Source organism: Folsomia candida, unplaced genomic scaffold (genome assembly GCF_002217175.1).
Source record: "Folsomia candida strain VU population unplaced genomic scaffold, ASM221717v1 Fcan01_Sc017, whole genome shotgun sequence".
Lineage (NCBI taxonomy): Eukaryota > Metazoa > Arthropoda > Collembola > Entomobryomorpha > Isotomidae > Folsomia > Folsomia candida.
Genome location: NW_019091209.1, coordinates 313,861 through 327,553, shown reverse-complemented (window position 1 = coordinate 327,553; position 13,693 = coordinate 313,861). Strand labels below are relative to the sequence as shown.

The following is a 13,693-nucleotide window of genomic DNA, read 5'->3' as shown; positions in this document are numbered from 1 at the left end:
TATTTCTTGCATTTCTTTCACTCCTGCAAGAAATTATACCTTCAAGAAATTGCAAGAAATTCGCTCCACTTAGCGGATCACCCTTATACTAAACCTAATTACCGTAAAGACTCTATTTATAGCCGGGTCTAAAGACGACACAAATCCGTCCACAATTTCAAACCGGGTATAACTAGAAACCCGGGTAAATTATGTTTCGGTTATGCATAACTTAAAGCATCTAAAAACGGACATTAAAGGAATGCCATAATTAGGGACAAGCTTATTAAATTTTTCAAACTTGGGCTCAAGACCCGGCTATAAATGGAGTATTTACGGTATATAGATTTTCCTCCAGCTGGCGCTCATTTCTTGCATTGCTTTCACTCGAGAAATTGTGAGAAATTATGCATACAGTAAAAAAAATCACAATTTCTTGCAGTAATTTCTTGCACGTGTTTTTTTGCACGGCAAAATCCACACATTCTGAATGTCGGTAGGACAAATATCTATGCCTGTACGGCTCGAAGGAAGTGATTCCTCACACAAATTCTGCTTTACTCGGTCGTCTCGTCAGCTTTTTATAGAAGTTTGTTACCCGGAGCGAGCAGCGTACAATTACATATCTGTCTCAACTTGCCTCAAAGATAGATACATACTTTCGAGGAGAAAGTGCCCAGCCCAGTAATTATTACTGCACGGTAATAAATCCATACAATTCCACCCTCCCATTAAAAAGATCATAACACGAAGAATTATATAACACGTCGAAAGCTGCATAATCTTTGCTGAGGACAATGATAACATTGAAAGATAAGATAATATCAGGGTGGAGTGTGTAATATGATAGTAAAATTCGATGGGAACATACTCACGTCAACGTTTTAGTTAGCAAATAATTTGCGAAATAATGCCTCGCAAAATTAAGTCATTTTGATTTTTTGGGTAAATTTGTAACCACATGTCGCACACTTTTCTAGCAAATACATGCACATACTTTTTTTAATGTTGCAAATATGGGGTTCTCATTTAGCAAATAGTTTGCAGAATAATGGTACAAACGAAAAATATAAATACATTTTCAGGGTAAATTTTCACCTATTTTAATTTAGGATTAATTGCAATTTCTAAAGTATTTAATCGAGAAGATAATCTTGCAAAATGAAAATATGTATGCCCACACACTTGGTAAATTTGCGAAAAAAAATTCCACCAAAAATTGGGCAAAATCTTCGCAAATTTCACTTAACTTAACAAGTTTTATTGCTACATACGCTCAATTTGCGAGGTATGCGAAGAGGTACGCTCATGATTTTCATGCAAACTATATGCAAAATTTAGCAAAAAGTTATGCACAATTGCGAAATTTGACGTGAATACGCTCATTATTATTAGTATCATCCCCTCCCCCCCATCAAAATTCCCCCCTTGGTGCAGATTAAGCCATAATTTTTATCTGTTTTTATCGCTTACCGAGTCGTCCGACGAGCTGGAAGACAATGGTTTCCCCGCTTTCCACCACGGACCAGCGAATCTCAAAGGCCGCGTCTTCATGCAGCACTTCGCAATTCAACTTGCTCTACACACACATTAATAATTTCCCAGTCAGTTTATTATCACCCATGCGAGCACCAGTGGCCGCGGAAGTGGGGGGACACGCGGGTCCGGCACATTTACACCCAACAATTCTCACTCAAATCGGTGTAAAGTGTGAATTGTTGGGTGTAAATTGACACCTAAATCCGTGGGTTCGATTTCTGTTAAACTGGGGTACAAAATCCCGAAAAATTCTGAGAAATTTTCAAATTTGACATATGTAACTTCTTTTCCTGGTCGGGGGCATGAAATCCCTGAAAATTCCCGTAAAAACAGATCCTAAAGATGCTCAAAAATTCCCAGAAATGGTCAAATTTGACATTTTAACTTCTTTTCCTGATTTGCACCTCCTGCTTTTTCGCGAAAAATGAGTTTGCGAAAAACAAATCGAACCCACGTGGGGACATTAACATTGTGAGATAGGAGGAGGAGGGGCTTATTTATCTGAATTTCTGGGGCACAATATCCCCCTGGTCCGCCACCCCACTTCCGCCGTCACTGGTGCTTCTAGATGGATATAAAAGCCATAAAAACGACGTGGATGCAAATTTCAGCTTTATTTCGCGATAAATATTTACCCTTCTCTCCCTTGTTTATTACGCCAGATGCGATAAATTTGCACAGAATTATCGCATCCTTCCATGCATGCCATGCTTCGTTAGCTTTACGACCTGCATCTGGACCAGAGGACAAAAGAGAAGAGAAGACAAGGAGAAGAGTACTGTATTCATATACTGGAAAAGAGTAGAATGTTCGGAAATTCGGAAATTTATCACAGCAAAACAGATCTCAGGTGCATATTTTTTACCATATTTTCAACTAAATTATATTTTTTAATGGGAACAAAACGTATGTAAAAATAATACTGCAAAATGTCGCCAAAATTTAGCAGCACTTCATAAGTAATTGAAGAGGAGAAGAGTGAATTATTAATTAGTATGTACTGAAAAAGTGCAAAATATTCGGAAATTTATCAGACCAAGAAAGATCTCAGGTGCATATTTTTTACCGTTTTTATATAGTAAAATGTATTTAAAAAATAAAAACAAAGCATATTTTTAAAAAATTATGAAAAAGTACAGAAATATTTACCGTAGACATATTTTGTAATGGAAAAAATGAGTGTATTTATGTTCGTGATAAAGGGCAAAATGTTCGGAAATTCAGAAATTTATAAGAGAGATTTCAACTGCGTATTTTTATTAGCTACTAAAATGTACCCGTTTATTTTTAAAAAATGGGAACAATGCAGATTTTTAAATGATTACAAAAACTATGGTAAAAATGGTACAAAAATATTTACCTATGTATTTAGCACTTCATAATAATTAACTAATTAATTGTAATATGTATTTACATAATATCACACATCCCCGTGGCAAGAGAGATTTTCCTAAAAATCTTAAAATGGCAATATTCACTTGGCAAACATAACTTTTCCTATAAATTTATGTAAATTGGTAAAAAATGGAATTTACGAAATTCAATTTAATTTCAAGTAAATGATCACTTTGTAGAAAAAAGGCCTGTTTTTTTTGCACGCAATTTGTCAAGAAAATATGGCAAATTTAACATAAATAAATAAATTTGCATGTAAATCTCTTTTAAAAAATGTTTATAAACACTTACAAACTTTTCCCAAAATTTGTGTAAAGCAAGGTTGATTAAAAAATAATTGAATTTATGAAATTCGATTTGTCATGTAAATTATCACTTTAAAAAATACGTTAATTTTTTACAGGGTTTGTCAAGAAAATATGGCAATTACAGAAATTAATTTGCAGGTAAATTTCCTAAAAATATTCTTTAAAAAAAATATAAAAAATAAGAAGAAACTATAGCATAACAACTTTACATGTAAATTTCTTTTTTATAAAATCTAAAAAAAGAACAAGGAATCTAAAATATTTTTGAAATAAGAACAAGATTTGTTAGTAAAGGACATCCGACGTCGATATTCCCTTGCTCGTTCGGATGGTGAAAGTACTAAAACCGTTCGACCCCAGTCCCACGTGGGGCGTGGTCGCTGTCGCCGTCGTCGTCGGACTATAAATTAATCCGTTGTGACTCTGAGGAGAAAGTTGCTCTTGTCGATAAGTGAGCAGGTTTTGATCCTGATAAGTGTTCGGATGTATGTCATCCACGAACATGTAGTACTGCTCCTGGGGAAGGGGGATGATTGTCCCCTCTGGTACGAGGGGGGCTGGGTGACGTCTTGAATGAGTTGGGGGGCATCTTGGACGATTTGATGATTTTGGACGAGCTGAGGGACGTTTTGTACGATTTGGGGAGCGTGGTGATGATGCTGACTTATCGATGGCGATAAGGACGACGAGGGGGCGAGGGGGGGAAGCTGTGTACACAGGAAAAGACAGAATTTTGAAGAAATTACATACACAGGGAAAGAAGAAGTTGTGTTGTTGGTGTGGGTGGAAATGAAGAGGTTAATTAAAACCTGGATGCGATCTGACTATGCAAATTTCCATGAACGTATGTAGGACTGGATGTCTCATACTTAATATCGTCGCATTTTTAATCCTTTCTCCGCTCTGGGAATTTATTTTAAAATTCTGGACAAGTTTGTAGAGCAGGTCGTTACCAATTTTAAAAAAAATATACACTCCAAATTTTGACACTTTTTGGTGGAGCAGATCTCAAGGTTAAGAAGCCTTCAGAAAAATTGGAAATCGTCTAAAATGGCTCAAAAAACTCACTGTCAGTCCATCAATCGACTCACTAATTACGAATTTGTATTTCAGAATTTTATAATAAATTCCCAAATGATTATAAACGTGCTGATTTTGACCATTTTGGTAACAAGTCATCGAGTCCTACGTTAACCAATACCGGTAAAATACCGGTGAAAAATTCCCGTAATCGAAGTCACCATCCTTTCGTCACATACATTTTGATGCCAATTTTTAAAACTGCCCAAAATTTTGTGTCCATACCTGCGGCGCAACGCCCAACATTCTCAGCGAGGGGGGCACATTGAGCCCCGGGGTGATTCTGACATGACCAAAATCGATGGAATAAAGGCGACACCAGACGCCGAAATAGTCCACGTCAAACACCGTCAAGTCCCCGGGGAGGGAGAGAACCATCGTCTTTTTATCTGCCTTTTGTAACGCGCCATCCGTCCCAGTTTCGTCCGGGACGCGGACCCCTTGCGGTCCCGGGACGCCACGGCCCACCCAGAAATGCAAATCTGTAAATAGGTACACGTGACAACCAGGGTTCGGAAAACCCCGGGGTTTTTGTAGAAAAACCCAACCCCGGGGGTTTTTCCGGGGTTTTTGGGGTTTTTGTGGGTTTTTGGGTTTTTGTGGGTTTTTGTGGGTTTTTGTAGATTTTGGGGCAGGTTGAACCAGAATTCCTAAAATTATATATTAGAGATAAACTAATTTAGTATACAATTTTAACATGCAATTTTAACCGTTATCATTGATTTGGGCTTTTACATCGAAAATTCATGTTTGACATGTAAACCTGGAAATATGCTATGATATTTGGAAATTTAAGTCGCAATTGAAAATTCTCAAAATTTCAAGATGAAGCAGAAAAGTTAATTAGCATTGATCTACGTTGTAGTTTAAGAGATTTTGTTTCAATCTGCCTCAAAATCCTACAAAAACCCCGGAAAAACCCACAAAAACCCACAAAAACCCGCAAAAACCCCATTAAGCATTAGGGTTTTTCCGGAGATTTGATACCCCAAAAACCCACAAAAACCCCAAAAACCCCAACCCACAAAAACCCGGGGTAGCGAACCCTGGTGACAACCACGTGGTTAGAAATGAAGCACTTTTCGTCTCTCCAAGTTATTTGTTCCAACTGGTTACTTGCACACGAAATTATACGTCGTTACCAGGGGTCGTAAAAATTCAGTGACGCCGGTTTAGTAACTTTGTAAATTCACGCAACTCGTGGTAACTCTGTAAAATCCATGCGTTTTGCATTATAATTTTGCAAACTTTTACAAATAAAGATTCAACCTTAATCTGAGTATGCAATTTGTGACCTATTTTTCCTTCGAAACATGAGTAAAATTTTGTAAAGTTTGTACCTTTACGGATTTTACAATGTTACCAAGGCCTGCGTGAATTGTCTCACTACACTCGTGCATAGGGAGTGGCTCAATCCATCCACAGTGAGGCTAATCACGCAGGCCTTGGTAACATTGTAAAATCCGTAAATTCCGCGAACTTACAAACTTTTGCAAAATTGTACTCAGATTTTGAAGGAAAATTAGGTCATAAACTGCTGTAAACTTTCTCCGATCAAGGGCTGCGTCTCGTTATTTTTTTAAAATTTGTAAAATTATTTTACAAAATGCACGGATTTTACGAGCTACTAATGACGGCGTGATTTGCCTTTGAATTTTGAGTAACGTTCGTAAATAAATTGGCGTTTCATGAAGAAATTAATTTTCAAAATACCACACATTTTTTTAATTCTGGAAATGTACGTAGTGTTTTTATCTACGAGAAAAAGTTAATTTCTTCAAAAAAATGTGGTTTTTGTGGCTAAAATATCCCATAGCTCAAAAAAGCTCAATTGTTTGGCATCTTTTTTCATAATTTGTGTCTTGCCTGGTGCTTGTCCATCATAGGTGAAATCAGGGACGAGAATTGTCTGCGCATCGACGACCACAATGGGTCCGGAAGTGACGCCTTGTTGTCCCACCAGCGATCCGACGACGTGTGGTTGTGGGTAGTCCAAATTGAGGGGAATGTACAAATCCCCAAAATTTACCTATCGATTATGCAACACATATCATTACAAGGTAGCCAATCAACCATACCTGGTGGCAGATGGTCGGAACATATTAAAATTGTGTGCAAGGCTGGGAAAAATACACCGATTCTACCGATTTTCGGGGTTTTTACGGCCACAAAAAGACCAGAATCTACATCGAAAAGGTAACAATACTACCAAAATGTATGCTTTTTGAGGAAATTAGCTTTTTATCTCTGTCAAAATATACTGGGGAAATTCACACCGGCCTTGATACAATTGTAAAATCCGGAAATTCTCTAAACGTACAAACTTTTACAAAATTTTACTCATATTTTTCGAAGGGAAATTAGCTCCCACATTTTTAGAAACTTGATCAGATCAAGAGCGGCATCTCCTTATTTTGTAAAGGTTTGTAAAATTGTGGCACGAATTTTACAAAGTTACAAATAACTGCTGGATTTGCCTTTGTATTTTCACGATTTTTTAAAAAGTGAATGAATTTTACAGCGATAAACCTTAAATTTCTTCACAAAACATGGAAATTCTCATCTCTTTGTGACTGTAATAACCTTGAGGTCAAAATAGTCTGGTATTTTGACCACCCTTAAGAAATTGCGTAACTTTGAACATACCTCATATGCCCGGCACCAAACTGCGATCCATTTGATGTCGCGAAGCGTGAGCCCATCTGGCAGCGAGATGGTAATGTCTTGATTGTTATACGCACCCAAAACTTCCTTCCTGTCCAGAGAAAAGAGAAGATATTATGTATTTTGTGGGAGTGAAAGTCATCAAATTACGAGAACACGTGGCGACTTACGTGCCACGTTCGTTCGGAATTATGACCCCCTGAGAACTGGGATGTTCGGTGAATCCCGTCCAGAAAAAGGCGTCTGGAATTGGCAACAATTTTGCAATAAGTAAGACGTACTGGTAAGGTAATTTACGCCGTCCTTGGTAACTTTGTAAATTTTTACAACATTTCAAAACCATTTGTAACGAGAATTAGCTTAAAAGCCATCTAGAATTGGTAACAAGTTTGTAATAAGTAAAAAGAAATGATACGTACATCAAATAATTCATGTAGGAATTCGTAACTTTGTAAAATCTGCAAACGTCTACAAGATTTTGAAACTATTTATAAGCAAAGTTAGCTTAAAAAGCGTGTAGAATTGGCAACAATTTTGCAACAAGTAAGAAACAACAGTGCGTACAGTGAGACATTCACGCCGTCTTTGATAACTTTGTAAAATCCGTAAACTTACAAACTCTTACAAGATTTTAAACCCATTACAGAAGAAAATTAGCTTACACATTTATGCGAGTTTAATCAATGGTTCAATCTTTTTATTTAACTAAATTTACGTAATTTACAAAGTTTACGCAATGACTGCGTGAATTGTCTCATCTCTACAAAACCTTTTGGATAAAATGGACAAAAAATATTTATTTTGCAGAGGACGCCATGCATACAAAAATGGGCACGGAATCAGGGAAATTTCCTCATGTGCAAATAAATTAGTCGTGAATTTCCTCACACGGGAGAGATGAAAAGAAAACGTAAATGCTGTACGCATTATTTGCACAATGTTTGTTGGTACATTGTGCAAATAAATGTGCTGCTTTACACGTGTTAGTCGTGAATTTGCTGACACGTGCGAGACATGAAACGGACAAGAAGTTACATAGGTGACAAAATTGCACAAAAATCCAGTTGCGAAAAACATTTCTGGCTAATTTGTGTAATAGAAATATTGTAATATTGAAAACATTGAAACTTCAAAATGTGAGAAATTCCAACAAAAGTGGAAGTCTGTATTTCAGTGACATTGTTGAATTTTGAGATCTTATTTTTGACTGAAATTAGTCGGAGTATTCATTACGAGTTAACATAATTTTGAATAAAATGTCAACTAAATGCTAGCCTTGTCAATGTTGTAGTTCGCAAATTAATTTTCAAGCCATTTTTTTTTAATTTGCAATTTTATTTTTTGCTAACATTTCTTTCTAGCGATGCGAACTCCCCGATGAATATACCCAAATATAATAATAATTTGGGTAGGTACATATTTACCACAGGGAATTTTAGCAGTAAAAATCACAACTTTTCGCTTGAAAAATTGATTTGCAACCTTGCATATGTTAATTTAAGCAAAAAAAAATATTACAATTTCACACAAATTTGCACATCTCCAAAGATTGTGTTTACATTTCGTAGATAAATTTGTTTTTCGAAATTTCTCTGTGTTTTGCGATTCGGAAACACATTAAACGAAATGGCTGGGCTGGATTTTGATGGGTTAGTAGCTCGTATCTTTCTACAAAGACAAATATTTACGACTTTGTTTGTTGTCCACATTTCTCATTAAGGATCATTTCGCCGTCGAGGTTTTCATTTTCTGCCCAAATTACGATCCCCTTTACGCAATCACGTACCCCGCAAAGCATGCAAAGATGAAAGGAGCCCAATCTCCCCACAGAAACCCATGTCACATCCCAGACTGGCTAAAATACTTGGTCAAAATGTATCCTATTTTGAGCCCAGTTCTTCCCAGGGTTTGGATCTTACTGGAGGCGCAAACCATGTTCAGCCCAGATAATTTTTTGACCATGTTAGTTTGAAAGAGCAAGTCTTTACAAACAACATTTGGTTCGGCACTTGGGCAGATGCGCAAATTTCAGCACGTTATGGGCGCCGCAAGTTCGCAAAAACGCACGAAGTTGAGCTCGCGCTGGGCATTGCCCGTTTTTGCGAACTTGCGGCGCCCATAACGTGCTGAAATTTGCGCATCTGCGCAAGTGCCGAACCAAATGTTGTTTGTAAAGACTTGCTCTTTCAAACTAATAAGGTCAAAAAATTATCTGGGTTGAACATGGTTTGCGCCTCCATTGTTAGTTACAAAAAAACGGGAATGCAACAGTCAGTCGACAATTTTTGAAAAAATTAACGTTTGATGTGAAGATACTGTATTTTTTTTAATGCAGTATTTTGACACCGATAAAAAGATAATTTCTTTTAAAAAAGCTGATATTTTCCTACGAATTGTGTATTCTTGAGCCTTGTATTTTTAATATTAACCTACAAAGAACCACTTTCTACCAGTTATTTCGTGCGAGTGTTCATTTTCACTCAAAAAACTACTGAAAACATTGAATTTTGACCGTGATTAAATCTAAATTTCTTCACAAAACTTAAATTTTCGCACGATTGCTGCCTTTTTGACGTGTGTAAATTCTTATACTTTTATGTCTGTAAAACCCCTTAAAAATCCAAACCCTGGTTCAAACCTAGCCCCAAATTTGACACAGTATTTGCCATTTTGCCCACCGTGTAAACAGTGGCCGCGGAAGGGTGAGGGGACAGAGGGACAATGTCCCCACGGTTATTTAATGTCGGCATCATCTCCCCATCTTACATAAACCCGTCCCTCCCCCCATCCTAAAATGTTAACGTCCCCACATGTCCCCACGGCTTCCTTCCGCGGCCAATAAGGATGCATACGTAAAGGGAGAATTCACAGTGGCCGCGGAAGCTTGAGGGGACATAGGGGCAATGTCCCCACGATTATTCGATGTCCGCATCATTTCCCCATTTTATACACACCCCTCCTCTCTCCCCTATCTCTCCTACAATGTTAATGTCCCCACAGCTTCCGCGGCCACTGTTAGCCCCCATTCCCTCAAAACTTCATACCTGGACCCGTCCCATCATACGTGAATCCCCGAATGTGCAACGTCCTCGAGTCGACGGCGTACACTTCTCCGCTGACTTTGTGCTTCTGAGCCGTAATTGGTCCAATATAGCGCCCCCGGTAATGAGACCCTGACGACGACGAGGACGACGCCTGTCCAGCCACCGAGTCCACTGCAATAAAAAGTACAAAACAAAAAAATGTCATAAATCTTGTCGTAAAAAAGTATAAACTTGACGAAGATGATTTCTTCCCCCCGCTGTGCAAGTGGTCTATTTTTTTATGTTGATGTAAAAAAATAGGGCTCGTCACCACACCCGTTATTTATTTAACTCGTCGTATCTATGTATGAGTCGTTAACAGCTTTAAATGAGTAATAAAGTGGGTCGAATCAAGCAGTCAGTTCGTCAAGAGAGAAACAAGGACGGCGGAATGATGGAGAGGGGACTAAATAATAATGACCCAATAAAAAATTAGGGGATTTTTATGAAGGTTTCCCGTGAAAAAAGAACACCTGCATGAAATTGTGTCATTTTTGTATTGGCATTTCTTGCAGGAGAAATGCAAGAAACGTGCCCAAAAGCAATCAAATTTCCCATGATTGACTACTTTTACGAAGATTGGAAATTTTGAAAATTGCGAAAATAAGGAATTTTGCGCCCAAATTTATCTCCAAAATTGTAAGGATTTTATTTTCTACGTAATTATTTCCTTAATTATTTGCCATTTAAGACTTTAACGTGTGTCCGCCGATGTTGGATCTTTGCGAAAATCTCGCTTTACAATTTTTGCAAGTTTTTTTTACCAACATCTCGCCCCCATACGAGATTTGCTAAATACTTGACGTGAATACGCCAATTATATATTTGCACCCTATAATATTTTGCAATTTTCTTACACCCCACACGAGATTTGCTAAATACTTGACGTGAATACGCCAATTGGATATTTGCAATTTTCTTATGCCCCACACGAGATTTGCTAAATACTTGACGTGAATACGCCAATTGGATATTTGCTCCTTACAATTTTTGCAATTATCTTACACCCAACTCGTCCCCACACGAAATTTGCTAAATACTTGACGTGAATACGCCAATTGGATATTTGCAATTTTCTTACACCTCGTCCCCACACGAGGCCTGCAGCCCCTGCAGTTTTACAAATAGTTCAGTGTGTGTCTAATAACTAGTGTGTGCCCGAGATGAGATTGAGATATGAGATTGTCCCTTTTTTCTTCACCTTGTAGGTACTTACATACATATTTTCTATTATGTTGATCTTTCTTTCTAAGCGTGCATGATCATTACCGTGGTGGTGATACATTCATGTGTAACTTAACTTGAGTAGAAACGGTTTCCCATGATGATTACTTATTAGTTTACAAATTTGTATTGATGACACTGAAAAGAAAAATGAGTGATAAGAAAAGTAGGATTTTTTGGCCTTGTCGATTTTAGCTGATGGTATCGAAGATTAGATATTTATTGCACGTCGACCTGTCCGTCCATCATCCCTGCAGCTTAATTGGTCCATGCGTTGCGTACTATTTACACATGTCGGTCGGGACTCGTGTAAGGGAGGCAAATCATGTAGGTGAGGAGGCAGGGTGTCTAAAGTGGGTTTTTTATGTGTGTGATGGTAAAAATTGTGAGATAACTCATGTCTGAATTAATAACAGATGCCTTTTTGGGTGCCCTGGTTTTTTCACAAATGTCAATTTTTATGCTTAATCCATATGGTCAATATTGGAAAAGGAAATTTATGCAAAAATCCAGGACAAAATTCCCATATGAAAAATTATACGCAGAATTCTAGCCTTCACAATCATGTCTGTAAAGAAAAGCTTGCATCATTCTGCAGACAATTTCTGTGGAGTCAAAATTATGCAGAACTGTCTGTACATAATTATGCATAATTCCCCTCTGCATACAGTTTTTCTGCAGAAAATTCGCCCAAACTTGTCCACAAAATCTGGCAAACTTTCTTTCTTTTTGAAATTTGCATATACAAATATTCAGTCAAAATGTGTGCCTTCAAAACTTACTTATACAAAACTATCCTTATTTAAAAAATGACAATTAGAAAACGCGTTTTCCGTATAAAATTTCCACACTAAATATTTGCACACTCAAGAGTAGCGCAATTTCCCTTAATAAATTCTCCCACGAACATTTTTTTAATGCCGTCTTGACAAATTGTCCCATAAAAAATTACACAAAAAGACACCACATACGGCACCCTGCTTCTTCTTGACAGGTGATGAATTCTTCATCATAAATAATCAAGTACACTCATAAAATGATTGAGAGCAGAGGATGCTTTGCTTTGCTACTAACTAACCAAAAAAATCGCAGATTCAAGAAAACAAAACCTTCCTCTCATTCGTCTCACTCGCTATTATTTAAATTAGGATCAAATTTGGACGACAGGTAATAAGTAATTTTGATTAATAAATGACACGTTGGCCATAACCTGGAATGCCATGCGGACAGATTTACGTAATTGCTTTAATGATTAATATTTGTTCTTGACTTTTATGTGAGCGTGCGTGTGTTCTCGAGTTTACATTTACAAGATATTTGAGACTAGTTATTATCATCAATTATTAATAAATGATAATAAATAGTTAGTTAAGGACCTCCATTAAAATTCAGGTATTTAATCCCATTTAATAAAATGAGTACTTATTCACGCACGAAGGTGAGTGGTGGTCGTGCAATTCATTGAAATTATGACCGCACTTTAAATTCATCAATGAAATGAAATGAAGTGAAGTGACTTTGAAAAGTATGTATGAATTTAGTAAATTGTGCGTTCATCTAAACTTGTGGAGGAGGGCATATCGTATTAGTTATCATGATAAACAAACTAGTAGCGATACATAATCTTAAATGCTTCCATTGTAAATATCCATCCTTGGAGAATTTCCACGTGTCAGGTTAAAAGTTTTTTAAATTTTTTAAAGACATTTTTAAGTTTTAGAATAGACCCTTATTCAGGAACAAAAATTTCATAAACTGCACGAACAATGGAGGTTTTCCAGCTTATACTCTTCAATTTTGAGCACCTTTGTATCAATCGATAACAAATTTAATTAGCATATGGAATTTGGGAAAGATACGATCTCCCAATTGGCACGTTTGGCCAAAATATTTGCATCCGAAGAGGAGAAAACGCCCAGTAAATTTGGAAAGTGTACAATTTGTCGTCTTTTCTGACATATTACTGACTAAAATTGGAGAGCATATTCTTGGGTTGGTATTAAACTTATTTAACGTTTATCAAGTATTTCTTTTATGTATACGTTTTTTAACCCATATTTTCAATATGTTACGAATCATAACTTACGATGTAAGAATCGAATTAGAATTTAAGCCAGTAATAGTCTTTATGAACTAATGGACGGACAGACAGATAGACTGACAGACACGTCATTCCCATAAAGTTGCAACCTCTCCCACACAAACACAATGCTAAGTAAAACCGAGACGAATCTACCAAATAATATATGTGACTAAACCTGAATAGATTTTCATTTTATAATCAAACTTTATCTCATTTCCAAAAGTTATTTCGCTTTCTGCATATTAGGAGACGACATGCACATGCACATACGTAAAATATATTCATACCCGACTTTGTCCCCAGTCGCACATTAATTGCTGTCCCACCACCACCACCAC

The 13,693-nt window shown here is 37.0% G+C and overlaps 1 protein-coding gene and 1 long non-coding RNA gene across 3 annotated transcripts in view; one reads left to right on the top strand and one right to left on the bottom strand.

Annotated features, from left to right (window-relative positions):
* The window catches only part of LOC110856907 (protein Skeletor, isoforms B/C), a 33,004-nt gene that overhangs the window by 14,340 nt on the left and 4,971 nt on the right, over positions 1-13,693 (bottom strand). For both annotated transcript variants that reach the window (XM_035857394.1, XM_022105495.2), the window contains exons 2-7: positions 10,010-10,180; positions 7,136-7,208; positions 6,948-7,056; positions 6,168-6,330; positions 4,527-4,783; positions 1,453-1,558 (exon numbers count right to left, since the gene is read on the bottom strand). In XM_035857394.1, the coding sequence (XP_035713287.1) occupies positions 1,453-1,558; positions 4,527-4,783; positions 6,168-6,330; positions 6,948-7,056; positions 7,136-7,208; positions 10,010-10,180 (879 nt within the window). The remainder of the gene's footprint in view (positions 1-1,452; positions 1,559-4,526; positions 4,784-6,167; positions 6,331-6,947; positions 7,057-7,135; positions 7,209-10,009; positions 10,181-13,693) is intronic.
* On the top strand, positions 2,165-3,429 carry LOC118437893. The gene is made up of 2 exons (XR_004836465.1): positions 2,165-2,368; positions 3,317-3,429. It is a non-coding gene; the product is annotated as an uncharacterized LOC118437893 (long non-coding RNA).